The sequence below is a fragment of the Sturnira hondurensis genome, unplaced genomic scaffold (genome assembly GCF_014824575.4).
Source record: "Sturnira hondurensis isolate 20B ecotype Veracruz unplaced genomic scaffold, ASM1482457v3 Scaffold0015509, whole genome shotgun sequence".
NCBI lineage: Eukaryota > Metazoa > Chordata > Mammalia > Chiroptera > Phyllostomidae > Sturnira > Sturnira hondurensis.
Genome location: NW_028088140.1, coordinates 12,697,515 through 12,723,399, shown reverse-complemented (window position 1 = coordinate 12,723,399; position 25,885 = coordinate 12,697,515). Strand labels below are relative to the sequence as shown.

Here is a 25,885-nt window from a genome sequence, read left to right as displayed (position 1 = left end):
TTTGGAAGGGTAGAGGAGGGAGGACAGAGTGCTATTTATGCTTCTCAGAAAAACAGCAGCTGTAGTTCTCTCCAGTAAAGCTTCCTCTATGATTTCTATCAAGAACAGAGACCTATGAGAATTGTGGAGAAGCTGCTTCCTGTCCTCATGTGAAATAATTATGGAATGCAAGAATGACTCCAGTGGCTGTGAAAATCTACTGTTCACATAATTGCCTTACTTTCTTCACTCTATTGCCTTTGCATTTTTGTCAAAAATGAGTAGTCTAAGTGTGGATCCATAATTACTTTTTAAGTTAAAAAGTAATTCATAATGAAACCTCAGTACAGAAAGGAAAAAATGTAAAAACTTCCCCACAAATTCTTGTGTTCTTTTTATAAATTTAAAAACGTATCTTGTATATCTTGTGTTTCTTTTCTTACCAGTGCATACAGACTTCCTTTGCTGTCATAATATATTAGATCTAGAATTTTATTCTTACAGAATAACTTTTGTCTTTTTTTGGTCATCTGTTCAAAGTGGAAGAATTATTTTGTGGTTGCGTTTCTGGCATATCATTAAAAGAAATTTGTTTTTTTAAACGCTATCTTCCCTGAAGCTCATGAGATTAAAGAGCCAGTTTGAGGGCTTTAGGCGGAGCTAGTGAATTTTCTTCTCTTGTTATATAAGTGAATATAGTTCCGATAATGACAAAGATTCTACATGCAAATGCCATTTTGGATCTGCAGGTGACTTGATCATTAGAATGCCCCTGCTAATATTGAATACTTGGTGTGAATTTTTGTTATTGAATCGTAGCCTATTCAGAGTGATTTAGTTACTTGACTACATGAAAATAGAGTTCTTCACAAAGCACACTTGGGAATTTTTAAATTAAATGTGGAAGCTTAAAATTATGATATGGTGGCTGAGACTGAATTATTACTCCTTAATTTGTTGGTTTCACTTATTTTTTCTTCTTTTGAACTTCTTTTGTTTCTTCTTTTAAAAGTATCCTTAAAATTCAATTATAGTTGACATTCAATATTATATTAACTTTAGGTGTACAGTATAGTGGTTAGACATTTATATAATTTACTGATTCCCAGCTTTCTCTGTAATAGAAGATAAATATGATAGTTTGAGCTTTACACCTGGGAAACTTGATATGTACCCTAAAGTTTATGTTTAGAACTAGATTAGCAGGACACCTGCCTTGAAACTGGGGAAACCTTCAATATCTTTCGGACATTGGAGATGTTAACATCAGCACATGGTGGTGGTTAAGCATGGTAGTAAATAGCCTCCAGGGCTCTGGAATTAGGTGCCCTAATTCAGATCTTGACCCTTATACTTAAGAATTACTTGACTTTCGATAAGTTACTTAACAATATAAGCCTTACTTTCTTCATCTGTAAAATGGACATAATAACAGTACCTGTATTATAGGGGGCTTATAAATAGTAAATTAAATCTTATAAAATTCTTAGCACAGTGCTGGGCATATGGTAAACACTCACTAAATAAATGTTAGCATTTGTTATTATTCCAGAGATTCTAGATAACAAATGGCTCTTATTTTAAGCAATATTCAGATTACTTATGGAAAAAAAGCTTTGTATTTCTCTTTGATCTTGAAATAGAATTTCCTCAAACAGTAATATGTAGATTATTATTACTTGTCACCTACCTTGCAGTCCAGATTTACCATGAAAAGGAATTTTTACTTCATGAGCTAGATTAGCCCTGGAAAGGAGTTTAGTAACATTACTAACATTACAATGTTGTGGTTTCTGAACTTGGTGTAATTTTGCTGTTTCTAATGCAACCTTAAAAGTTTGGATTCTATTTCCTGTTCTGCTTATTGTTACCCTAGTGCTGTCTTTACTGGATCACTTATGTATTAGTTTGGCCAAGAAGTCGGTTTAGTTTTTTCTTTAAAGTAAAGGCTCATTTTTCGTTTTCACTAGTAACTATTGATTTAGGTATTTTGAGTATGTCAGCCATCTGCTGTGTGGTATGGTGTTTATCATTCTCAATTAATGTCTTGATTTGATCACTATCAACTTCAACTTAAACAACGATGGAGTATCACCAGTGAGAAATCTCCAGCATGAAACTTGGCAAACCACCTTTGACACATTGGATCAGTCACAGCACCTTCCCCATTCACTGCAAATATCTTTTTTTGTTTCAGTTGCATTTTTAACCTTTTTTGAAAAAATAAAGCATAATATGCCAAAAATGTTGCATATTTTCTCCCATCTTCAATTAAAATGGCTGTGCAGAAATTCACCAGTTTTGATGTTTCATTTAAACACATGCTGATATGATATGACTGCTGTCACAATACAGTCTAACAAAATAGTTTCGAATGAAGTTGAAGAAGATAACTAAGTGCTGCTAGGGCCCTCTTATGGAAAAAGTCAACGCCCTGGCTGGTGTAGCTCAGTGGATTGAGCATGGGCCTGTGAAGCAAAGGGTCACTGGTTCGATTCCCAGTCAGGGCACATGCCTGGATTGCAGGCCAGGTCCCCAGTAGGGGACACATGAGAGGCAATCACACATTCATGTTTCTGTCTCACTCTTTCTCCTTCCCTTCCTCTCTCTCTAAAAATAAATAAATAAAATATTAAAAGAAAAGAAAAAGCCAAATGAATTTTTTGGCCAACCCAGTAGAATTGAGACTGCCATTGTACTCATACAAGTATTTCTGGAGATCTTTAACCTGTGTTTTTAAAATCATCACCTGAGGTGGGGTTGGGGAGGGACAGAGAGGAAGAGAGAACATCAGTGTGAGAAAAACATGGGTCAGTTGCCTCTCCTATGTGCCCCGACTGGGGATTGAATCTATAACCTAGATGTGTGCCCTAACTGAAAATCGAACCCTCAGCCTTTTGGACCAACTGAACCACCTGGCCAGGGTAGACCCTTTAAAATCTAATTAGGTTATATAGGCCATGTGATTTACTTGGATAGCATTTTCACTGAAGTACTACTTATAAGATTAATTCTACACAACGTGGATTTTTGGAAAGTATTATTTAATATGCAGAGATCTTGTTATTTGACTTAAGTCAGTTCTTTGATAGAATGTTAGTAGAAATCACAGAGGTCTAGTTTACATCTGTATTGATTTATCTTTGAGAGAAATGTGGCAAGTAGGATAGCTGTGATACATATTTCTAAAATTTGTTTTAATTATACTTGTAAAGTACAAATATATTTTCCTTTGTTAAAAATTAAAGCATTATTGTAGTATCAGTATAAAGATTTATAAGTAAAGCCAAAGCCTCCACAAATGTTCCCCCTTCCCTTCAACTTTCCCTTGTAAGTTCCCCTTTCTTCTAATTATCTGTTTCAAATTTGTCATTTGTAATGTAGGAATTTTTTTCTTTTTTTAGAAGATTTTATTTATTTATTTTTAGGCAGGGGAAGGGAAGGAGAAAGAGAGGGAGAGAAATAACAGTATGTGGTTACCTCTCACGTGCCCTGTACTGGGGACCTGACCTGCAACCCAGTCATTTGCCCTGACTGGGAATTGAACCAGCGACCCTTTGGTTCACATGCCAGCACTCAGTCCACTGAGCCACACCAGCCAGGGCCCATGTAGGAATCCTTTATATATTTTGTTTACAGATCTATTATACACATGTTAGATATATTTTTTTTACCTAGTTTTTGGTTTCTTTTTGATTTTTCTTATAGTGTTTTTTGTATCATATTTTGTCATTTTGACATAATTAAATGTATTTATTTTTTTAATGGTTTTGCTGTTTGTTTCTTATTTAAGAAGCCCTAATTTAACTACGGTTCATAGGAGTTTTATCCTGAAATTTATCCTGAAATTTCAGGTTCATCCTGAAATTTATTTTAACATTTTTAGTAGTTTTAAAATTTATACTTTTTAATGTACAGTTTATTTCTGTGTATTATGTGAAATAGGGATGTGATTTATTTATTTATTATTTATTTTAATATTTATTTATTTATTTTTATTTAAGGCAAAAACTTTATAAAAGGGTTTATATAAGAAACTGGCAAATTTATATTTACTGACAGAAACTGTCAATAGACCAAATAAAAATGTCAATAAAGTATTTCTCATAATTGACATGGCCCATTCTGTCTTTTCTATTTCTGTGATTTGATTAAAATGTGTCTTTGTCGTACTGTGGACAGGACCATAATTGCATTTTACTTAATCTGAATTCTATCCTTATAATCCTAAAGTTGCCCTAGGCTGCGTCTTTATAGTTTGGAGAAGTTTACAATCACCGAAGCATATTAACTAGGGCTTTCTTTTGTTCTATTACAAATTCAAGTGTTTAAGAATACATTATTTTTAAATATTTTTGCCTAATATGCCATCTATAACTAAAGAGTCAATATTTCCTTTTGGAAAATGTATTGCTGTCCGGGGTTACATATGGTGTTCAGGCTTATACAATTATATACTAGAATTAAATCATTGTACTATTACTATAGTATAGTATGTATTACAACATAATTGTTACACAAGATTACACTTGTACCCTAGCTTGAAGTAGTGTCCTCATACATGCTGCTGGTCCTTCATAACTATCTTATTAGATACATGTTAGACATGGGGGAGACTTAGACAAGGTGAACTTCGGAAAATAAATGAGACTGGGATGACAGACTCAAATCCATGAGTTAGCTTTGTCCCATCAACTGTTATGTTGGTTCCACACATTTTTAAACACTACATTAACTGACATACAAAATTCAGAAATATTACATAAAAATCCAAATTGGGAACTTCTTTTGAAAAGTCTGGCCACTCTGGGCCCACATTCACTTCCAGCAACCCTCTGCGGGAGCTGAGCAGCAGCCAACCCACAGCAGCTTGCCCCAGTCCCTCCCGGGCCCTGGATGACCTCTGTAGGTCCTTGGGTTTGCAGCCCCTGGGTTTGCAGCTCCTGGGCTAGAGGATGGCACTGTGTTAGAAAGCCAGGAAGGGTGAGGGTCGTAGTAAGCACTAAGAGGAGGGAAGAGCCACAGATAAAATTCACAAGTTCTGTACACTAGCACATTGATTTATTTTTTTATAAGGGTATGAGTTGTTCAGACCCCATTATTGAATAGTTTGTCCTTTCTTCACTGTTTTGAATTTGAAATGTTACTTTTAGCATATACCAAACTTACATACATGATTTAGACTATTCCTGGGCCAGTACTATACATTTTTAGTTTCTGTAGCTTTAAAAGCCTCTAAGTCCTTATGATAAATCCTGGGGGTCAGATATGATTTTTGGAGTCCAGATTTTTTCCCTGCAGTACCCAGTAGGCAGTACCCTGTAATCCTATACATTGTTTTTTCAGTGAAGTGTAAGACTAATCACACTAAGTGAGAGTCATATTGACAATAAGTGACCTGAAGTCAGGTCAGGTTTTGCTGCTAAGTGAATTAAAAAGAAAAAAAGTTTATTTTCAGATTTTTTTTTGATTTTTGAATGGCAAATAAAGGATTGTGGACCTGTAGTTTATCTTTCTGTTCAGGGGATATATTCCTTTGTTCTTTCATCCCAGGTTGTTTTGGTTATTCTTGTACCTTTACTTTTTTATTTGAATTTTAGGGTCACCTTAGGTGAAGAATCCTGTAGAGATTTTCATTGGGATTTGAAGTAGTTGGGGAAGAACTGACACTTTTACATGTTGTCTTCTCATCCATGGACATGGATATCTTTCTTTTTGTTCAGGTGTTCTTTCAGTAAAGTTTTGTAATTTTTAAAAAGATTTTATTTATTTATTTTTAGACAGAGGGGAAAGGAGGGAGAAAGAGAGGGAGAAAAAACATCAGTGTGTGGTTGCCTCTCACGCATCCCTTGCTGAGGACCTGGTCCACAACCCAGGCAGGTTCCCTGACTGGGGATTGAACCAGCAACCCTTTGGTTCACATGCCAGCACTCAATCCATTGAGCCACACCAGCCAGGGCAAAGTTTTGTAATTTTTTTAAAAAAATGCTTATGTGTTATTGTTAGATTTATATGGAAGTGTTTTTATGGTTATTGTGAATGGATTTTCTAAAAATTGTATTTTCTAATTGTTATGGTTGGTATACAGGAAAGTGTTACTACTTATATGTTGATCTTGTGTCTAACAAATTTGTTGAGTTTTATTATTAGTTCTAATAATTTTTCATTTGATAGTCTTGGGTTTTCCAAGTAGAAAGTTAGGTATTCAAACAGTTTTATCTTTTTCTTGTCAATCACTTTTTCTTTTTCTTGCAGGGTATGGTTTCATTACTCAGTTTTGGACATGTGAACTCTTTTTAGAATGATGCTTTCTATGAAATAAGTTGTACTGTACACAGATTTTGAATGCATGAGTAAATAAAGGGTAGAAGGGAGATCTTCCTCAGTGGGGGTAATGAGAAGTTTCTTGGAAGAGAAATGGTTATTACTGGAGGATTTACTGTGTGATCTTTTCATTACAGATATGGTGTAAGATATTTCTTCAAGACTGGACAGCTGAGGACCTGTTATTTCTGATTAGCCTTAAGCAGACTTACAGCCATAGAGAAACCTCACGGAGTTCCAATACCTTTCCTGGGACCTAAATTCATCTTGTAACCATGTATGGAAGTGCTCGCTCAGTTGGGAAGGCGGAACCAAGCAACCAGAGCCCTGGGCGTTCACCTAGGCTTCCACGTTCCCCTCGCTTGGGTCATCGTCGAACCAATAGTACAGGAGGGAGTTCTGGAGGCAGTGTGGGAGGTGGTAGTGGGAAAACCCTTTCAATGGAGAATATCCAATCCTTAAATGCCGCCTATGCCACATCTGGCCCAATGTACCTAAGTGACCATGAAAATGTGGGTTCAGAAACACCTAAAAGCACCATGACACTTGGCCGTTCTGGGGGACGTCTGCCTTATGGTGTTAGGATGACTGCTATGGGCAGTAGTCCCAATATAGCTAGCAGTGGGGTTGCTAGTGACACCATAGCATTTGGAGAGCATCATCTTCCTCCTGTGAGTATGGCATCTACTGTTCCTCATTCTCTTCGTCAGGCAAGAGATAACACAATCATGGATCTGCAGACACAGCTAAAGGAAGTATTAAGGGAAAACGATCTCTTGCGGAAAGATGTGGAAGTAAAGGAGAGCAAATTAAGTTCTTCAATGAATAGTATCAAGACCTTCTGGAGTCCAGAGTTGAAGAAAGAACGAGCCCTCAGAAAAGATGAAGCTTCTAAAATCACTATTTGGAAGGAACACTATAGAGTTGTGCAGGAGGAAAACCAGGTTAGTTTTACATGTATGTTTACCTTTACTCTCTGAATTCATGTATGTAAGTAAATGGAGCCATTCTTTTTTTCTGTCTTGGGTTTTTCCCTTCTTGGTTCAGTTTTCTTCCTGTTGATTATTTAATTTAAAATGTTCTGTCCTCTGTTTCTTGGTCTTTTTCAGATTTGGTTCTGTGCCTGATTTTTTTTTATTGTTGTTGTTGCCATCTCTTCTTGACAACAATGAGGAGCTGTTCTTTCTGTGGACATTCATGATAGTTCAACTTCAGGATGCTTATGTAACTTTTTTGTTTTTAGTTATTTAACAAACTTAAGGTAGAGGAAAGGCAACTTGGTGTGATCAGTTGCTTCTAGAACATAAATGAGATAATTAAGCATTATCATTTTGGGCTTTGCAGTTCAAGAGCTAAGTGCTATCTTGTTAGATATAAGAAATACTCATTTGTTATTTTTCTGCCCTCTTCCAGGTTATAATTGATGTTTTGGCCATAGACATGTTACATTCAGTAACATATAAATACAAAGTTGTGGACAAATCATATTCAAGCTGCAGCAATTAAAATCTTAATCATGCCTTATGTTTAAAATACTTTTAGATCTTTTCTTAAACTTGTAAATTTGAATTATTTTTCATCTTAAAAAAATTCTCCTGTATTATTAAGGGAGAATTTTAAAGTTGCTACCTCATTGTTGGTATTAGACTTTGTTTTGGAGTTAGATTAATAAAAGTTATGAAGAAAGTAATAAACTTACTTGGATTTGTGCAGTGTTCATGAATGATGCTAAGAAGTAAAGAAGGAATTACAAATGATATCTGTCTCTGATGAAGTAAATCTAATTTAACATTATTGTTGATTGTTTTGCTATTCTATTACTAATACTCAGCTCAGGCATTCAGACCTACTGCTTTGGTTTCTGGAAGAAGATAGTGAGTTAGATTGTTTTGTGTGTTAAAGCCCTACACTTACTTTTGGCTCAGTGCTTCTCATCTTTTTTCCTGCAATATTATACTTCAGGGCTGTGACAGGCTCCTATACATAATGATTATTATCTGTGACAGTGACAGTTCAGTAGAAGGAATGTGTGTATGGTAAAAAGGTGTTTAAAATCTTAGGTATGTTTAATTATAAAAAGTCACTCAGGTGATTTTGGTGTCTCCTCACCTTGAGGATCATTGATGCTCAAGGTAAAACACTCATATGATATATGACAACAGAATGGAGAAATACCTTTTCTTTAGTTAAAATTTAAGTTGCAGACAATGTGAAAAGTTTATCATTTTTAAATATAAAATAATGGTACATTCTGAAAGTTCTAGTTTGGTGTTGAATTGTAAACTTCGAGAGAGGAGTGATGAGTTTGCTTAATTTAGTCTTGTACAGTATCAGTGTAGCTTAGGTCTTAGAAACTGGGTGGATATTAGGTTCTTTTAGAGACTGGTAAATTTGGAGTATGTACTGGTGCTGTATCACTGCTCAAATATGAGGTACTTTATTTAGACAATGAAGCATCGTAGTGCATCATACTTGAGTATTGTCCAATCTCAAATGTATCATTAACATAAAAATCACAATTTACTTCCATTGACCAAAAAAGTGGCTGGGCTGTAACTTGTAAATATTGTGTAAAAATTATACATGAATACTTTTCCTTTAAAAGTTCTACCTTTTAGAAATAGATTACGTGTGTGTATAAATGTAAATTTAATGTGTATACATGTGTATATATGCATGTATATAAATATATCTCTATAAATAAATAATTAAAAGTATATTTTGGTAGAAGTTGAATTGAGTTTACTGGTTTTATCACTGAATTAGCTAGCCACCAATATACCTTTCTGACGATGCTGAAAATATGTCTATCACTACAGATAGCTTTAATTATGAAGCAACTTGGAAATGTCCATTTTAACAAGGAAAAAATTATTGGCATACCTCTCTATTTTCAGAAAATTAAGTCAGCTAATTAGTACCTATACTTTAAAAGCTGTGTGGATAAAAAGCAATGGCAATTTCCTTCCTAATTATCAAGCCACATTCAAAGATGAAATATTCAAATCTTCTGAAAAGACTATAGTAGGGATTCAGCACTTCAGCCTAGTGGAAGTGAAGCAGCCCTAGGACTATGATGCCAAAAAAAACCATATGTGCTGAAGGAGGGTGAACACTGCCTTATCTAAATTCCTCCCCTTGCCCCAATTAAACACTAGGGCTGGCAGGAATATAGTCTTCCTGCATCCACTATAATTATCACACAATCCTAAAATTGTATATCTTTGGTCCAAAAAACGAAGGGTGCAATTCTAACATAAAGTGAAATACTGCAATGAGATATAGAGAATTGAGAGTGCAAATTAATAGATTATAGTGAGCTAGCAGTGGGCCCAATAAAACTCTGCATTCATTATATCCTCCATGGCCCTCAAAATCAGACATTCTCCACTTTACAAAGAAGATTGATTTAATAGAATTTACAATAATTAAACAAATTTCCCCATTCCAGTTTGAGACTGGGGTTTTAGATGCATTCTAAATGTTCTGCTTGGACAACAGAGACCTTGGTCTGGAATCCTAGCAAATGTCAAACCACATTTGTTAGAATTGCCTAATGAGTAGAGTTCATTATTATGGAGTTCTTTTAGATGAGTGTTTTTTCTTAAGATTTTATTTATTTTTAGAGAGAGGGGAAGGGAAAGAGAAAGAGGAGAGAAATATCAATGTGTGGTTGCTTCTTGCGCGCCCACTACTGGGGACCTGGCTCACAACCCAGACGTGTGCCCTGACTGGGAACTGAACTGGCAACCCTTTGGTTTGCAGGTGTGCACTCAGTCCACTGAGCTACACAAGCCAGGGCAAGACAAGTGTTTCTAAAATAAATATCAACTGTTTTTATGTCTCATACTGTTTTTGTTAATGAACTTTCAAATATCAGTGTTTAGGGAGATGGCACAATATATATTTTAACAGAAAAGGCCTTTTCTCTTTTTTAAAATTGACCATGGGGAGGGCTTTTAGTATGTTTGCTTGATGAAGAATAAAAATCTAGCTATGAGCTTGCTTGAATGGCAAAGTTATTGAGGCTTTGGATGATTTATATTTTTTATTTTATTCTAAGGGATATCTAGCAAGATACTGTCATACTTACATTACTATTTTTATGCCTTGTAGTATTTCTATATTTTGAGTTTAGTTGGAAGCTTATTTTAAAAATAGTTATTTTAAAGTGCTTTCATTGGAATTCCATGCAGTCATAATACATTCTGTTTAATATTATAGTGTAGCAAAGGAGTTTAATGCTTTGTGTTTTTTTTGTTTTTGGAGTCTGATTTTATTCAGGACTCAGGTTTTTTGATTCTGGTTTTATTTATTTAAGGATCAAGAGAACTTCAAGGTCAGAAATACAGAAAGATAAACTGTTCCTGTGTGAATCTTTGTTTTATCATTTGTTCTCACTATTTGGACACAGGTGACTATTAATATTTTTATAATTTTAGGTTGTACCTAGACTTGTCACATGATAAAAGCCATTATTATTTGAATTTAAGCTTTTTCATGAGGTTGCTAATTGTGCTGTTGTCATTGAAAGTGTGGTCTTAAAATCTGGGGTCTATGTGTTGGACTATTTAACTTTTCTGTTTGATAATTCTGATTTAACATAGAAGTGCATTATGAATGGTTATTCAGAGTATTGTGGATAAATCAGTAGCCTAGTTTATTTTCCAGATAGTTTTGGTATTTTTTGGAATTTCATGACCTGAGAAAATTAAATCAGATGTAAAGTACATAAATGTATTTTGGGGGGAGTTAACAATCATTTTCAGAAGCAAAATTTGTTCATGTGTGACTTACAGAAATTTAAGCTACCTGCCATTGGATCCCGTCATGTGCAAGGCTGTAGAAGTGGTTTTGGAAAACGACTTCTGGTAGAGTTGGTAAGCTTGCTTATCTGAAATGTAGAGGAGTACTGTGAAAAGTGATTCAGAGAATTTAATTGAAAATGTGCAAATATCTGAGAGGGCTTATTTGTGAGGAAATAAGAATTTTCCAGAGGAGTTCAGTCTTTTTTTTTCACTGTCTTCTTGCATTTCACAGTGCAATCTATGTGTGATTTCATACCAGTGAAGTGGAATTGTTTTTAGGGATTTGCTAATTTACGGAAGCTTTGCAGGTAGCAGCTTAATTAAATATGTTTGGAAACCTACTATTCATTCTCTTGGGCAAAAGAAACCAGAATATGAACTTAGTTACACTGATGTTGGTCAAGGTTAGTCATAGTTCCATTTTATTTTTAAAAATCATACTGCTTTGGAATTTGACATGTTACAGTGCTTTATCTGCCCAGAAGAGTATTTGAGGGGATTAGAAACCATGCTTTATAACAAATGGTTGAGGGAAGTAAAGAATACAAAATTTGTGACATTTTAGTTACACTCTGTATATCTGATGGGCAACCATGTAGAAGGAAGTTTTTTTCTCTTTGTTTTTGGCATTTTCTTTGGCAGGCTGACACTGGAAAAATAAATGCAAATATTAGGGGATTAGGTTTTTGCTGCATGGAGGAGTGTATTTTCTTACAAAACCATATCTATCTGATGGAAGAGTCAGTTCACGAAATAATCATTTTTTTGTGAACTGACCACTACTGTGTGGTCAGTTACTGGGAGGCTAGATTGCCTCTGACAACTGTGTGAGTGCTCTGAGTCTCTCAGTTCTTCAGAGTGCCTGAAATGACAATGTAATAAAGTAAAGTGGTACTCCATAGAGAACCATTTACAATTTCTCACCATCCTTCCCAATCCTTTTTATTCCTCCATCCCTTGCTTTCTCTCGCTCTTTCCCTCTGTGAAACATTATTAATATATAATTCAATTTATCCTTTAAAAGTATGTAATATTTTTCCAAAGATTTAATTAATTAATTTTGTAGAGAGAGGAAAAGGGAGGGAGAAGGAAAGAGAGAAACATTGATTGGTTGCCTCTCTTGTGCACAACTCAGGTGTGTGCCCTGACTGGGAATTGAACTGTCAGCCTTTCTGTTGGAGCTCAGTCTACTGATCCACATAAGAGAGGGCATAATATTTTTATTAATCTGACTTACTTAAAGAAGAATTTTGAATGACATAACAATAGGTACTGTTTAGGAGCAGTTTACATTGCTGTCAGCAGAGTATATTGAATGAAGAAAGGCAAGGAAAGCAAATGATTTTGTTGTAGAAGGTCTGCATTAATTTGGGTAATAGGAATGGAGAAGAAGGTACACATGCATGAGGTATTTTCAAAGAAATATATGGATATGGACTATGATGGTGAGAGAGAAGACTACAGTGAACCATGGGGAAATGTTTTTACCGTTGATGAAAAATGGACAGAGATTAGATAGTGATTTAGATTTAGAGTAAGAAATGGTGAATTTAGTTTTAATGATTTGAGTAGAAAATTTTCACAAGCTTTTTGAAATAAGATTAATGACTGTGACCTACGTACATGTATAGGGATGTTATATATATATTCTTTTTTTTGTATTTTTTTTATAAAGGATTTTAAAAAATTTTATGTATTTATCTTTAGAGGAGAAGGGAAGGAGAGAGGGAAACATCAGTGTATGGTTGCCTCTCATGCATCCCCTGCTGGGAACTGGCCAGCAACCCAGGCATGTGCCCTGACTGGGAATCGAACCATGATCCTCTGGTTCACAGGCCCGCGCTCAATCCACTGAGCTACACCAGCGAGGGTTTTTTGTATTTTATAAGAATTTTATCCTTTTTTCCATTTTTAAAATATATTTTATTATGTTATTATAGTTGTCCCATTTGCCCCCCTTTAATTCCTTCCACCCTTCCCACCCACATTCCTTCCCCTCTTTAGTTCATGTCCATGTGTCTTAAGTTCTTTAGCTTCTACATTTCCCATACTGTTCTTGCCCTCCCCCTTGTCTATTTTTTGCCTATCATCTATGCTACTTATTCTCTGTACCTTTTCCCCCCTCCCCTCCTCCCACTCCCCTGTTGCTCACCCTCCATGTGTTCTCTATCTCTGTGGTTCTGTTCCTTTTCTTGTTCTTTGCTTAGTTTGTTTTATTTTTGTTTTAGGTGTGGTTGTTAATAATTATTTTGTGAGTTTGCTGTCATTGTACTATATATGTTTTTGTCTTCTTTTTCTTAGGTAATTCCCTTGAACATTTCATAAAATAAGGGTTTGGTGATGATGAACTCCTTTAACTTGACCTTATCTGAGAAGAACTTTATCTGCCCTTCCATTCTAAATGAAAGTTTTGCTGGATAAAGCAATCTTGGCTGTAGGTCTTTGGATTTCATGACTTGGAATACTTCTTTCCAGCCCCTTCTTGCCTGTAAGGTCTCTTTTGAGAAATCTGCTGACAGTCTGATGGGAACTCCTTTGTAGGTAATGATGCCTCCTTTTCTCTTGCTGCTTCTAGGATTCTCTCCCTCATTTTCATCTTTGGTAATGTAATTATGATGTACCTTGGTGTGTTCCTCCCTGGGTCCACCTTCTTTGGGACCCTCTGAGCTTCCTGGACTTCCTGGAAGTCTTTTTCCTTTGTCACATTGGGGACATTCTCCTTTATTATTTGTTCAGATAACTTTTCCATTTGTTTTTCTTCCTCTTCCCCTTCTAGTACTCCTATAATTCAGATGTTGGAACATGTAAAGATGTCCTGGAGGTTCCTAAGCCTCTCCTCATTTTTTGAATTTTTGTTTCTTCATTACTTTCTGTTTGGTTGTTTCTTTCTTCTTTCTGGTCCACTCCGTTGATTTGAGTCCCAGTTTTCTTCTCAACACTGTTGGTTCCCTGTGCATTTTGCTTCATTTCACTTAGTGTAGCCTTTATTTTTCCATCTAATTTGTGACCAAAATCAACCAGTTCTGTGAGCATCCTGATCACTAGTGCTTTGAACTGTGCATGTGGTAGATTGGTTATCTCTTTGTCACTTAGTTGTATTTGCTGTGGAGCTTTGATCTGTTCTTCCATTTGGGCTATTTTTTTTGTCTTGTTGTGCCCATTATATGTGAGGGGTGGAGCCTTAGGTGTTCACTGGGGTGGGTCAACCCAGTCATTGGGATGTGACACTGTATGTGGGGGTGGGGTCAGAGAGGGAACAGTGGTGCTTGTTCTGTTCTCTGCTGGATTTTGGTCCCCTCTGCCACTTCCCATAAGCAATTTGGGCCCGTCTGTTGCTGGTTCCCTGGTGGGTGGGCTTGTTTATATTCTAGGACCCTGTGGGTCTCTCTAATGAACTCTCTTGTGAGAGTGGGAGTCTCTACCGGCATCTCAATCCTCGCAAGTTTTTTCAGTCGGTGCTTATAGGCTTTATTTCCCATTACTGGGGCCCTGGGTTGTGGTCTGTCTCACTGCCTGTTTTTTGCCTAGTTTATCTGCATGGGAATGTGTGTCCATGGTCAGCCAGCCGCCTTGCACGCCTCATTGGGTTTGAGTGTCTCCTCCCTGGGCCCTGGTGCCAACTACCACCTTTTCCTGCTATTTTCTTCTCTGCCTGCCGCTTACTCTGCCCCTCTTACTGGTCTGGATGAATGGTTTGTGGTTGTTGGATTTCGGTACAGTTCAGTTTTCTGTCTGTTCTGGTTGTGTTTTTGTTTCTAAATTTTTGTTATCTTTAAATTTGATTGTTCGAAGAGGTACAGCGTTTCCACCTATGACTCCATCTTGGCTCGAGGTCCAGAAATACTATAAGTTGTTGTTTTTGAGGTGTCAGGTTTATTTTCTTAATTTTGGAGAAAAATTCAGCCTTATGACTGAGATTGAATAATTGTAGGTTGTCAGTTAAATCATTTTAATTAAAATGGTGTTCACTGAGATAGCCATAATATTTCCATGTATAGCAAAAGCGTTTTCTGCCTCTTTGGAGATATTAGTTGAGCAAAGAAAGACCTGAATGTTATGATTATTTGAGTAAAATGTTCCAGGTAGAAGAGACAATTCTTAAGGAGTTTTATGACCCTGATAAGAGGTTACTACTAGAGTCTTGACTAGATTATTCTTTAGATAATGTCCTTCTTCTTTATCTGTTTATTTATGTAATAAAATATCATGGTCTCTGATATTAATAAGGCTTTGCTTCTTTGCCATGGTTTAGGAAGTTACACTAATTCTTTAGTAATACTAAGTAATGGGAAAAGACTAGATAAACTTCATTGGCCAAAATTCAGCCCAGGCTATGTTAAATAATAGGGAAACCTTCTAGAAAGCCAGAAGAGTACTTCTTCAAAGTTTTGGAATGAGTTGATCCATGCACATTGAATAAAGATCCTTCTTTGAGATCTGTTGTTAATGTTTTTTTGGTTGTGTGTTCTCAGGTATTTTATCATTAGAAATGCCACCTTTTTTTCTGGCAAGCCATAAAGTTGTTCATCTATTTTTAAGTACTAGCTTTAATGTTTAATATTTAATATTTGCTAATTGATTTAACAAATATTGAGCACTTACTTTGCACTATTACATATTTTTTTGTGGTGATTGTCCTAACTAGAAATAAAGCTGAAAGCAATGCGAAAACTGTAGGAGGTGGTAACTTGCTTTCTTGAGTGTTTGGATGCTTAAAATAGCATTGAAATTCAGGTGATTTAGTGATTTACAGAATATATTTAAAGAATATATTTATTTTCTCCTGGATTTTAATGGGTATGAGGACAATAGATTCTGGAAATACATAGTAAGCCTTAGTAGAAACATTAGTGAAAGAAACAACTAGTTGAAATGGTCAAAAGAGCAGTGTTTCTTTGTTGATATTTGTTTCTTTGTTTGTTTATTTTGTTGATAGTATACATTTCTTTGTCCTTGAAGAGGTTCCTAGGGGTGAGCTATTTTAGCTCGTCTGTTATAGTTGGCTAACTAGTAACTGTTCTTTTTTTTTAAAAGATTTTATTTATTTATTTATCTTTTAGAGGGGAAGGAGAGAGGAAGAGAAACATCAATGTATGGTTGCCTTTCATGCATCCCCTGCTGGGAGTTGGCCTGCAGGGAACCGGCCTGCAACCCAGGCATGTGCCCTGACTGGGAATCGAACTGTTTTCTTTATTGAGTGTTTTGTGGTGAGGATTCCACTTTGTATTATTAGCTACCTGGTTCTTACTGTGAAGAAATTAAAAAAGGATAAGGACATATTAATCAATTTTGGTTGTAATTATGTCCTTCCTAATGTTCAACTTTGTTCTTACTCTTTCTGGGAGCTGTTGAGTACAGCCACATTCATAACCCTAAATGAAGGAGGATCTAAATTTCTCAAGAATTACTGCATACATTAAAAATTATCTTGTGGGACTTCCGGCCAAGATGGAGGTATAGGTGGAAACACTGTGCCTCCTTGCACAACCAACTTTAAAGACAACAAAGTTTTAGTAAAAACAACACAACCAAAACACAGAAGATTGAACTGTATGGAAGTCCGACAACAACGAACCATTCAGCCAGACCAGTAAGAGGGGTGGAGTCAGTGGCAGAGCAAGGTTGGGCTGGAAAGATTGGCCAGGCGGACCCAGGAAAGTAGGTGGTGGTTGGCAGATCCCAGGTGTGGGGAGGCAACAGGCAGACCCAGTGAGGGCACAAGGCGGCTGGCTAAATGGGGTCACACATTTCGGCGCAGATAAACCAGGCAAAGGAGTGAGCAGTGAGACAGACTGCTCAGGCTAGCGCCCCAGTGTTGGAAAAAGGTCCAGGGTCGAGGTGATGGAATAAGCTCCCAGGCTCACAGAGAGTTTGTTGGAGAGACCCACAGGGTCCTGGAGGGTGCACAGGCCCACACACCTGGGAGCCAGCACCAGGGGGGCCAGGTTTGCTTTCGGGAAGCAGCAGAGGGGACTGAAATCTGGGAGAAAGTGGAACAAATGCCACTGTCCCTCTCTGACCCCACCCCCACATACAGCATCCCAACCCAGTGACTGGGTTGCCCCACCCTGGTGAACACCTAAGGCTCCACTGCTCATATGTAACAGGAGTGAACAGACCAAAACATTATGGTCAAGAACAACTCAAAGCCCCAGAGCCAATAATTGTAAGTGACCAAAAGATAGCCAACCTTTCAGATGCACAGTTCAAAATACTGGTGATCAGGATGTTCACAGAACTGGTCGATTTTAGTCACAAATTAGAGAAACAATTGAAGGCTAAACTAATTGAAATGAAAGGAAACGCACAGGAAACCAATAGTGATGGAAAGGAAACTGGGACTCAAATCAATGGAGTGGACCAGGAGGAAGAAAAAAATGACCAAACAGAAAAGAATGAAGAAACAAGAATTCAAAAAAATGAGGAGAGGCTTAGGAACCTCCAGGACACCTTTAAACGTTCCAACATCCAAATTATAGGGGTACCAGAAAGGGAAGAGGAACAGCAACAAGTGGAAAACTTATTTGAACAAATAATAAAGGAGAACTTCCCCAATCCGGCAAAGGCAATAGACTTCCAGGAAATCCAGGAAGCTCAGAGAGTCCCAAAGAGGTTGGACCCAAGAAGGAACACACCAAGGCACACCATAATTACATTAGCCAAGATGAAAATGAAGGAGAGAATCCTAGAAGCCGCAAGAGATAATGGGACCTACAAAGGAGTTCCCATCAGACTGTCAGCTGATTTCTCAAAAGAGACCTTCCAGGCAAGAAGCGGCTGGAAAGAAGTATTCCAAGTCATGAAAGGCAAGGACCTACATCCAGGATTGCTCTAGCCAGCAAAGCTTGCATTTAGAATGGAAGGACAGGTAAAGTTCTTCTCAGATAAGATCAAATTCAAGGAGTTCATCATCACCATGCCCTTATTATATGAAATGTTAAAGGGACTTATCTAAGAAAAAGAAGATAAAAAATATGAACAGTAAAAGGACAACAAACTCACAGTTATCAACAACCACACCTATAAAAAAACAATCTAAGATGAGAGCTAGATCAGGAGTGGAACCATAGAAATGGAGATCACATGGAGGGTTAGCAACAGGGGAGTGGGAGGAGGAGAAGGGGGGAGAAGGTACAGAGAATAAGTAGCATAGTCGACAGGTACAAAATAGACAGGGGGGAGGGCAGGAATACTATGGGAAATACAGAATCTAAAGAACTTGTGACACATGGACATAAACTAAAGGGGGGGAATGGTGGGGGAGCGGTGTGCAGGGTGGAGGGGAGTGAAGGGTGGAATGGGACAACTGTAATGCATCATCAGTGAAATATATTAAGAAAAAGAAAAAAAAGAATGGAAGGGCAGATAAAGTGCTTCTCAGATAAGGTCAAGTTCAGGGAGTTCGTCATCACCAATCGCTTATTATATGAAATTTTAAAGTGACTTATCTGAGAAAAAGAAGATAAAAATATGAACACTGAAAGGACAGGAAACTCAGTTATTAAAAGCCACACCTAAAACAAACACAATCTAAGACGACAGCTAGATCAGGAGCAGAACCATAGGAATGGAGATTACATGGAGGGTTAGCAACAGGGGAGTCAGGAGGAGAAGAGGGGAGAAGGTACAGAGAATAAGTAGCATAGATGGTAGGTAGGAAATAGACAGGTGGCAGGGCAAGAATAGTATGGGAAATGTAGAATCTAAAGAACTTGTAACACATGGACATAAACTAAAGGGGAGGATGGTGGGGGAGGGGGTGTGCAGAGTGGAGGGGAATGAAGAGGGGGGGAAATAGGACAATTGTAATGGCATAATTAATAAAATATGTTAAAAATTATCTTGTGAGAGGTGCTTGAACATTATACTTTGTTGCTCTGAAAAAGCAGAGTAAATCGTCAAGAATTTCTTGACCATGGGAATCTATGTAACTGTTGCTTAACTATTAGTAAGCATGATAAAATTCTTAAAGAGACCACTCAATTTTAGAGACTAAGAATATTGGCAGACAATTTATATTAAAACATTCCCATGGAAAATGTGTGTAACTTTTTTATTACCTAATTTGTGCTTGAGGAACACAGTATCTCCTTTCCCCAAGCTTCAAATAAGAAGCTATTTTTTTAAATTCTCATCCAAGAACATACAAGCTCATTGATTTTAGAAAGAAGGGAAGAATGTGGAAAGAAACATCTATGTGAGAGAGAAACATTGGTTGGCTGCCTCACATTGCTCTGACCAGGAACTGAGTCTACAATCTAGGCATTTACTCTCACCAGTAAAAGAGCCACTAGCCTTTCAGTTTATGGGATGATGTTCCAACCGAGCCACACTGGCCAGAGTAAGAAGTTGTTTTTGAGTGTTGAGGCCATGATACCTGCTGCCTTCTGCTGAAGGTGCATTATATATACTTAAGCGTATCAGTTTGTATGTTTCATTTTGATTTGGTTTTTAAATTTATGGTCAAAAACAGAAGTCATGCATTTTTATTTTCTGGTACTGCCAGCATAAGATATGATGAGAGATTGTTGGTTTTGTTACACATTTTTTTTGTAGTTGTTCTGAAGCAGGGATTTGGACAAATTAACCTCTTAAGTTTTCCTTCATGCTGCAAAATTTTCTAATGAAGAAACTTAGTCCTTATTTTAAAAAGTGTAACTGAAGGAAATATTTTTTCAGATAAAATTTTTTTGTTGTTTATATTGAGTTTTTCATGTTTTGTGAAAAATCTAGGATGTGTTGAAATACAGGTATTTTCATTGCCAAAAATGTAAATAGTGGTATGTTACAGTTTTTCTGTTTGCGTTAAAGAGTTTAGGACAGGTATTTTATACAGGGTCCAGCAGAAGTGAGGCCTGTAAGGCCTGCTTGAGTGTGGTTGGTAGGGTAACAATATGGGTTAATATTGTTGCTATATTAAAACTATATAAATTAAATATAACTATATAAATTAAACTATAATATTAAAACTATAATAACATAGTTTTAATTTGAACATTTTACCTAAAATATCATGGTGTGCTTCAGTGTGATATTGTTACATCATGGACTTACATGCTTATGATTTTGTAATAAATTTTTTGTAATAAAAAGGGGGCATTATTTGTGCTAGACCCAGTGTATTTTTTCTTTGTATACTAGTATTATTTCTTGGTTGTTGGATTGAGATGATGATACTAAAATGAAAGTGAAACTGCTTCGATTAGTCATTCACAGATATTTATATAAGCATAACACAACTTTTTTTTTACACGGATCACATTGTGTTTACATTATAAACCTACAGCATTCATCTGTTTTATAGGAAATAATTTTGGGAGCTAAGTGAAAACTGTTATGTAGGATTTCAAAATCTGAGAAATGGCAAGGATGTATACAGAAAGTGTTCTTAGTTTTGGTTATTTTCGAGAGATTTGATAACCTGAATAATCAGTAATTTATTCTTGCCATATAGCTCTTCTTCTCCTTTTCATACACACTTGGGCATAGGAACTTAGAATAGGTGCCAGATTCTTAGTGTGACCTGTAGACACTCTGTCCACATGCCTGGGAATTTTCCCCACCTGCCCAAGATGACGGCATGGGAAGGTTCTTAGATTGAGAGGCAGAAAGCTAGAAAGATCAATGGGTAAAGCCCAAGTGTGCATAAAGCTAGCAAGGTAATTGGATAGGAAAAGCACTTCTTCCCCTTCTGGTACCAGACTGAGGGTGGGACAAGGGGAAGTCTGGCACATGTCATAGAAGTCAAAATGGCATAGGGGAAGGGAGGTGCTAGATCAGAGAGGCCTCTCAGTCTAGCCTGGGAGAAGAAGGGATTGGTTGGGAGGTGGCCTCACTTCAAGTGTGATAAAGTTTGGGAAGTTGATTGGTCATTTTGAGAAAGCACTAGCCCATTCCACATGCAAGCTAATATAATCCCGGAGGAACAAAGAAACAGTCTCAGCTCTTGCTGTGGACCTGGACTCACACAGTGCACTGCCTGTTTTCTTCATGGGCCACGTGGTCCAAGGCCTCCAGGAGGGAGTCTTTCTGTCTTGCCCATGGGATGATGCTCTGGCCTGTGCGTTTGCATACTCTTCCAATAGTATGTGACCTTGCAGCCCTAGCAGCTGCATGGTCCCTGGCTGTGTGGGCTCCACACACAGGCTTCAGGAGGGAGCCTGAAATGACCAGCCACCGGGAACAAGCTAAACTACCTTGGGGGGGGGATTGTGACCCCTTAGCAGCTGCCTGCGGGATCCGAAGGACTATACTTTAAGTTGGAGCAGAGATTCTGGACTTGGTCATGATGAGGACCATTGGGCCTTTTCCAAGGCAGAAAGAAGAGATAAGCTGTGAGGAGGGAGTCTGCCATTCTTCCAGATAATGCAGCACCTGAATAAAACGTCTTTCCTTTTGTACCAGCATCTGCCTCATGAGTTGGGCTTTTGTGGTGACAGGCAGCTTAGCCTCTGTTTTTTTGTTCAGGTATATTCGGAGAGAAGCATACTTTAATGAGTGTTTTCAGTCTTTCCTGTCATGTAAATTCATGGGTTATGTTTCTTGTTTCTCTATAAGATGAGATATGAAGCAGGTAAAAGGGGATCTTAAATGGTAAATGGGTAAATTCCTGAGTTTCCCTTGGTATTTCTGAAGATAGGTACTTATTTTCAAGGTGTAGTATATTGTTTCTCAGTTGTTGGAAAGTTGTAACACTGGCTGCCACAATGACTTGGAAGCAGAAGGCATTTCTTGGATTTAGGGAGAGAAGGCCTAGGGTTGCTAGATACCCTGCAATGCTTAGGGAAGCCCTTCATATTGCAAAGTTCTCCCTCATTCCTTCTGATTTTCAAATGTCTTTCCAGGAGTTTGTGTAGGTGAAGTCTGTTTATAATGACTTGAGCCTAGATCCTAACTACATAAGTGTACATAATTACATTACCATCTCTTCAGTGTCTACAGTATACACTAAATTTTTTAGCAGGGGCCTACTGTGTAAGATGATACAAGATTGTACCTTGTTTTGTTTGAATGTTACCTAGTGTTTTAATCATTTTATTTTATTTTTTTAATTTCATTTTTATTCAAGTACAGTTTTCTGTTTTATATTCCCTGCCCTGCCCCCTGCCAGTGTGCCCCACCTCCCTCTCATTTCCGCCCCCACCCCAATCATTCTCCATGTGTCCTTTATACTTATTCATGTGAGTCCATTCCCTTTTCCCCTATGATTCTCTCCCCTCTCCCCTCTGGACCCTGCAGCCTGTTCCATATATGAGTGTCATTGGTCGTATTTTGCTTGCTTGTTTGTTTTGTTGTTTAGAATCCTGTTAACGGTGAGATCATATGGTATTTGTCTTTCACCGCCTGGCTTATTTCGCTCAACATAATGTTCTCCAGTTCCATCCATGATGTTGCAAAAGGTAGGAGCTCCTTCTTCCTTTCTGCAGCATAGAATTCCATTGTGTAAATGTACCATAGTTTTGTGATCCAGTCATTAACCGATGGGCATCTAGGTTGCCTCCAACTCTTGGCTATCGTGAATTGTGCTGCTATGAACATCGGGGTGCATAGGTTCTTTTGGATTGGTGTTTCAGGATTCTTAGGATATACTCCTAATAGTGGAATTGCTGGGTCAAAAGGCACGTTCATTTTTAGTTCTCTAAGAAAGTTCCATACTGTTTTCCATAGTGGTTGTACCAGTCTGCAATCCCACCAACAGTGAACTAGGGTCCCCGTTTCCCCACAACCTCTCCAGCACTTGTTGTTTGTTTCTTTGTTTATGATAGCCATTCTGACTGGTGTTAAGTGGTATCTCATTGTGGTTTTAATTTGCATCTCTCTGATAGCTAGCGATATCGAGCATCTTTTCATGTGTCTCTGGATCTTCTGTATGTCCTCCTTGGAGAAATGTCTGTTCAAGTCCTCTGCCCATTTTTTAATCGGGTTGCTTGTCTTCTTTGAGTGGAGTCGAATGAGTTCCTTGTATATTTTGGAGATTAATCCTTTGTCTGAGGTACCATTGGCAAATATGTTTTCCCAAACAGTTGCTTCTCTTTGTATCTTGATACTGTTTTCCTTAGCCATGCAGAAGCTTTTAATTTTGATGAGATCCCATTTGTTTATTCTTTCCTTTATATCCCTTGCTCTAGGGGACGTGTCAGTAAAAATATTGCTGCGTGGAATATCTGAGATTTTCTTGCCAATGCTCTCCTCTAGGGCTTTAATGGTTTCACGGCTTATATTTAAGTCTTTTATCCACCTTGAATTTATTTTGGTGTATGGTGTAAGTTGGTGCTCAAGTTTCATTTTTTTGCATGTAGCTGTCCAGTTCTCCCAACACCATTTGTTGAAAAGGCTGTCTTTACTCCATTTTATGTTATTGCCCCCTTTGTCGAATATTAATTGACTGTAGAGATTTGGGTTTATTTCTGGGTTCTCTGTTCTATTCCATTGGTCTATGTGCCTGTTTTTGTGCCAGTACCAGGCTGTTTTGATTACAGTGGCCTTGTAGTACAGTTTGATATCAGGTATTGTGATCCCTCCTACTTTGTTCTTCTTTCTCAAAATTGCAGCTGCTATTCGGGGTCTTTTATGGTTCCATATAAATTTTTGAAGTGTTTGTTCTATGTCTGTGAAATACGCCATTGGTACTTTAATAGGTATTGCATTGAATCTGTAAATTGCTTTGGGTAGTATGGACATTTTGATGATGTTGATTCTTCCAATCCATGAACACGGTATATATTTCCATTTGTTTGTGTCTTCCTTGATTTCTTTCTTCAGTGTTGTGTAGTTTTCTGCATACAGGTCTTTTACCTCCTTGGTCAGGTTTATTCCCAGATATTTTTTTTTTGTTTTTGCTATATCGAATGGGATTTTTTTCTTGATTTCTGGTTCTGCTGCTTCATTGTTGGTATACAAAAATGCCTTTGATTTCTGGATATTGACTTTGTATCCCGCTGTTTTGCCAAATTCACTTATTGGTTCAAGCAGCTTTTTGGTAGAGTCTATAGGATTCTCCATGTACACTATCATGTCATCTGCAAACAATGCCAGTTTTGTTTCCTCCTTTCCGATTTGGATGCCTTTTATTTCCTTTTCTTGTCTGATCACTGTGGCTAGAACTTCTAATACTATATTGAATAGAATTGGTGAAAGTGGGCAATCTTGTCTTGTTCCTGATCTTAGTGGAAAAGCTATTAGTTTTTGCCCGTTGAGTATGATGTTGGTTGTAGGTCTTTCATATATGGCCTTTATTATATTGAGGAATGTTCCCTCTATTCCCACCTTGCTGAGTACCTTTATCATAAATGGGTGTTGTACCTTATCAAAAGCTTTTTCCACATCTATTGATATGATCCTGTGGTTTTTGTCTTTGGTTTTGTTTATGTGAGGTATTACATTTACTGATTTACGAATATTGAACCATCCTTGCATCCCTGAGATGAATCCCACTTGGTCGTGGTGTATGATCTTTTTGATGTATTGTTGGATGCGATTTGCCAATATTTTATTGCGGACTTTAGCGTCTATGTTCATCAGCGATATTGGCCTGAAGTTTTCTTTCTTTGTTGTGTCTCTATCTGGCTTTGGAATTAGGATGATGCTGGCTTCATAAAAAGAGTTGGGGAGTTTTCCTTCCTTTTGGATTTTTTGGAATAGTCTGTGAAGAATAGGGGTTAACTCTTCCTTGAAAGCTTTGTAGAATTCTCCTGTGAAACCATCTGGTTCGGAACTTTTGTGTGATGGAAGTTTTTTGATTACTTCTTCAATTTCATCTCTTATTGGTCTGCTCAGGTTTTCTGTTTCATTTGCATTGAGTTTTGGAAGATTATATTTTTCTAGAAATGTGTCCATTTCACATAGGTTTTCAAATTTCTTGGCATACAGTTCTTCATAGTAATTTCTTACAATCTCTTTTGTTTCTGTGGTATCCGTTGTAATCTCTCCTCTTTCATTTCTGATTGTGTTTGTTTGGGTCCTCTCTCTTCTTGAGGAGCCTACTTAAAGGTTTGTCTATTTTGTTTATCTTTTCGAAAAACCAACTTCTAGATTCATTGATTCTTCGAATTGTGCTTTTAGTCTCTATGTCATTTAATTCTTCTCTGATCTTGGTTATTTCCTTCCTTCTACTTGTTCTGGGCTGTGTTTGTTGTTGTTCCTCAAGTTCTTGGAGGTGTCGGGTTAGGTTGTTTGTTTGAAATGTTTCTATCTTCTTTAGGTGAGCCTGTATTGCTATGAACTTCCCTCTCAGGACTGCCTTCACTGTGTCCTATAAGTTTTGGGTTGTCGTGAGTTCATTTTCATTTCTTTACAGAAACTTTTCCATTTCTTCCCTAATTTCAGTCTTGACCCACATTTGTTGTTTAATAGCATACCATTCAGTCTCCATGCTTTTGGGTTTTTTCCTGTGGGGTTGGTTTCCAATTTCAGTCCCTTGTAATTAGAGATGGTGCTTGGTAGGATTTCTATTTTCCTGAAGTTGTTTAGACTCGTTTTGTGTCCTATCATGTGGTCTACCTTCAAAAATTATCCGTGTGCACTTGAAAAGAATGTGTATTTAGCTTCTTTGGGATCGAGGGCTCTATATATATCAATTAGGTCCATTTCTTCTAGAATGTTGTTTAATGCTGGTATATCTTTGTTGATATTTTGTTTGGAAGATCTGTCCATTTTTGACAGTGGGGTGTTAAAATCCCCTACTATAAGTGTGTTGCTGTCAATATCTTTCTTGAGGTGCTCTAGGATTTTCTTTATATATTTGGGTGCTCCTGTGTTGGGTGCATATATATTTA

General features: G+C 37.3%; 1 protein-coding gene across 1 annotated transcript in view; it reads left to right on the top strand.

Annotated features, from left to right (window-relative positions):
• ERC1 (ELKS/RAB6-interacting/CAST family member 1) overlaps positions 1–25,885 on the top strand; it is a 549,219-nt gene that overhangs the window by 28,167 nt on the left and 495,167 nt on the right. Inside the window, exon 2 of the mRNA XM_037064795.1 lies at positions 6,441–7,247. Coding sequence (XP_036920690.1) covers positions 6,579–7,247 — 669 coding nt within the window. The 5' untranslated portion in view covers positions 6,441–6,578. The remainder of the gene's footprint in view (positions 1–6,440; positions 7,248–25,885) is intronic.